Source organism: Nanorana parkeri, unplaced genomic scaffold (genome assembly GCF_000935625.1).
Source record: "Nanorana parkeri isolate BGI_ZX_2015 unplaced genomic scaffold, ASM93562v1 scaffold2064, whole genome shotgun sequence".
NCBI lineage: Eukaryota > Metazoa > Chordata > Amphibia > Anura > Dicroglossidae > Nanorana > Nanorana parkeri.
Window position 1 is genome coordinate 156,049 of NW_017308332.1, and position 3,727 is coordinate 159,775.

Consider the following 3,727-nt stretch of genomic DNA (forward strand, 5'->3'; position numbering starts at 1 on the left):
TCTGCAGAGGCCCCCCAATGTAAAACACATACAGGTAAAGTGTGAAGTGTGGCCCCCAAAAATCCATACCAGACCCTTGTTATAGATTGGGGTCTGGTATGGATTTTAAGGGGGGACCCTGTGCATAAGCACAAAAAAGTGGGGTTCCCACTTTCACATCAGCACTCCCCTTTAACATCAGGAGCCCCCTTTCACATTAGATTCTACATGTATATCATAACATCACACTTCTATGTATCATAATATAATACTTCTGTATATCATAACTGTGCGGGAACGAAGGCTTTGGATCTGAGGACAGGTTTGTGTGATATAATAATAGTTCATATGTATCATTATTATGATCTTTTATATATAAACAATATGGGTGAAACTTACAAACTACAGCCAATCAGAGACATTATTGTGTGATAGAAGCTTACACTGTCAGGTGATATGATATATGTATAATGAATAATATCTATTATGATATAGATGATATAGATTTAGATTATACAGCTATAGATTGTATAGATTATATAGATGATGATATAGAAATAGATGTACCTGAAGCTTGGCCACAATCTTATATTGAGTCATGTCGTTATATAAGGTGGTCTCATCCTGTGTCAGGTGTAGCAGATGTAAACATTGTGTTGCAACCTCCAGAGGATGGAGAAATGTGGATGCAATAATAATATAGCTGATGGAACAGATAGATACAGTTTCCGCTCCAGCGGGGTGATCCCTCCTGATCCCTGTGGATACATTGTTGCAGTCTCCGTGTACACAGCGCACAGCGATCACCCTTATCCCCCGCAAACATCGGGCTACACAACCTCGCCACCGTTTCTCTACCTAGAAACCGATGACGCGCCCCATAACTTCGCATGTGATTGGGCGGCAGCGGGGACCTATATAAAGGAGCTGAGGACAGAGGCGGCTCATAAGTCAGTGAGAAGCGCGGAGATGCAGTCTATGCTGCTTGTGGTTATCCTGGTTCCGCTCTTCGGGGTGGCCCTGGTGGGCTCCGCTGAGTCGAATGTCAGTAAGTACCTCTTCCTCCTTCATTGCTGTGTGTTCGGGTTCTATATGGGGGACCCCGACCGGTCCTAGAAGTCACAGGTGGCGGGTCAGGTATGACTGTGTGTAATCTCTGTATAATTATGATACGATTATATATAGAGAGAGACACTTCCTGTGCAGGGCCGGGTGACTTCTAAAGCTTATAAATAATTATCACATCGTTGTGTATATCCGGTTCCTTCTATTTACTATTGTTTACCACTTTTATATTTCATCTTCACAATAAGATTATCTGTCAATGTATTTATATTGCTTCATCTCCCCCAAACTGACCGGATAAAAAAACTCCTCCTCCTCCTCTATTCCCCACTGTCTCATCTCTCTGACACCTTATTTTGTTTCTCTCTCTCTTCTCACTCTGTTTCTTTTGATCTCTCTCTCTCCCCCCAGCATGCATATCTTTCAAAATCCCCTAAAATCCCCTTCTCTGTCTTTCTGTGGCCGTAGAAAGATATTATTTCTCCAGATCTTTTGTTGGTTGACATCTTCTTCATAACTTAGTTTCACTTTCTCTCCATTTCCCAGAAATGCTCCCCCCTCCCTTCCTCCCTACATCTCCCTCCCTCCCTCAGTGATCAGTCTGCGCGGCGTCTCGCCGTTCTCTCGGTGGTACGATTGAACAATCCCCGGTTATAATGTGTCAGGGATTGTTTCTCGTCCGGCATTACATACACAATATCTTCTGATTTCCTGCCGAACATTCTATGGATTATTCCTGTATGTCCCGGGATGGGGATCCGAGGGTCCGGGAACGAATGTCACCCCTGAAGACTCTTCTCCATCCACTCGCTCTTCAGATCCGTTACATTGTCACAGCCTATGAGGCGATATATTGCGGATCGGGTGGCGCAGTTCTTCCCGGCACGGCTGGCTCCAGTGACCCGCATGTGGCGGTAAACGATTGAATATTTAGTTTTATTTCTGAAGCTTTAAAATGATATTAAAAGCTTAATTTAGTGACAGGAAATCCGCCCCGGACCTTCAGAAACCCCCTGGGGCACCCGTAGAGGAGAGGGCACCCATAGAGGAGAGGGCACTCGTACAGGGGGCACCCGTAGAGGAGAGGGCACCCATAGAGGAGAGGGCACCCATAGAGGAGAGGGCACTCGTACAGGGGGCACCCGTAGAGGAGAGGGCACCTGTAAAGAGCATACTTACAGGATGAGGGGCCAGTTAGGTACATTTCAGGGAATTTGGAATAGGTGGATTGAAAATATGAATATCAGTCGGACTTGGGACCTCCTGGATTAAGAGGAAAAAAAAATAATATTATAAGTGGAAGAAAAGGAAAGAAATGGGCAATAATAAATAGAATAAAGATAGATAGAAAAGTAGGGACTGCAGATAGGGATCGTTCTGTTGTTGTTCTTAGGTTCTGGGTTTTTGTTTTGTTAGTTGTTTTGAGTTGTGGTTTTATTGTCAATGTTCACAATGTATGGAAAGGAAAAGGAAAAAACAAATAAATAATATCTGATAAAAAAAAAGAGCGCACACATAGAAGAGAGGGCACCCGTACAGGGGGCACATATAGAGGAAAGGGGGCACACATAGGGGAGAGGACACCTGTAAAGGGGGCACACATAGAGAGGGCACCCGTACAGGGGGCACATATAGAGGAAAGGGGGCACACATAGGGGAGAGGGCACATGTACAGGGGGCACACATAGGGGAGAGGGCACCTGTAAAGGGGGCACACATATGGGAGACTGCACAGAGGCCACACATATGGGAGAGGACACACGTACACGGGGCACCCATAGAGGAGAGGGCACCCGTAAAGGGGGCACACATAGGGAAGAGGGCACACGTACACGGGGCACACATAGAGGAGAGGGCACACGTACACGGGGCACCCATAGAGGAGAGGGCACCCGTAAAGGGGGCACACATAGGGAAGAGGGCACACGTACACGGGGCACACATAGAGGAGAGGGCAGCCGTACAGGGGGCACACATAGGGGAGAGGGAACCTGTAAAGGGGGCACACATATGGGAGACTGCACAGAGGCCACACATATGGGAGAGGACACACGTACACGGGGCACCCATAGAGGAGAGGGCACCCGTAAAGGGGGCACACATAGGGAAGAGGGCACACGTACACGGGGCACACATAGAGGAGAGGGCACCCGTACAGAGGACCCCGGAATCAGCAGCGTGGCTTCCTCTTGCTCTCCGTGTAACGTCTGACCCCATTTCACACGTCTCCTGTCTCCTGTTCAAATCTGAACTCTTCTCTCCACCTATCACCAAATTGACTGTTTTCTCTTCAGTTACATTAAAGTTCCCTGCGTGCCGGACTCAGCGTGGAGACAACACTCTCTGCCACCTCTCCCCACATCACTGTTAACCCTTACACTGCCACGGCATCCCTTGCGGGTCTAAAATCTGAGGAATCACCATTAAAGGAGAACTATGAGGTCAGTGTTTTTCCCCATAGTTCTCCTTAGGGTAACGGGAGGACACAAACTAGCGTCCTCCCGTCACCCAAAGCTCAGGGTATGGCGAGATATAGCTCACGATATACTGAGACGCCGCAGCCGGGACGGATCCCAACAATTATGTCTGGATCCACCCAGCTTTCGTGAGTGACAGCTGCCTCTGCCTATCTAGAGGCAGAGCCAGCTGTACCCGCCCCCTCCCCCATCCGTTCCGCCAGTCA

At 47.8% G+C, this 3,727-nt stretch overlaps 1 protein-coding gene across 1 annotated transcript in view; it reads left to right on the forward strand.

Moving 5' to 3' along the window:
• Positions 1-957: 957 nt before the first annotated feature.
• The window catches only part of B2M (beta-2-microglobulin), an 8,589-nt gene continuing 5,819 nt past the window's right edge, over positions 958-3,727 (forward strand). The window contains exon 1 of the mRNA XM_018572542.1: positions 958-1,027. Coding sequence (XP_018428044.1) covers positions 958-1,027 — 70 coding nt within the window. The remainder of the gene's footprint in view (positions 1,028-3,727) is intronic.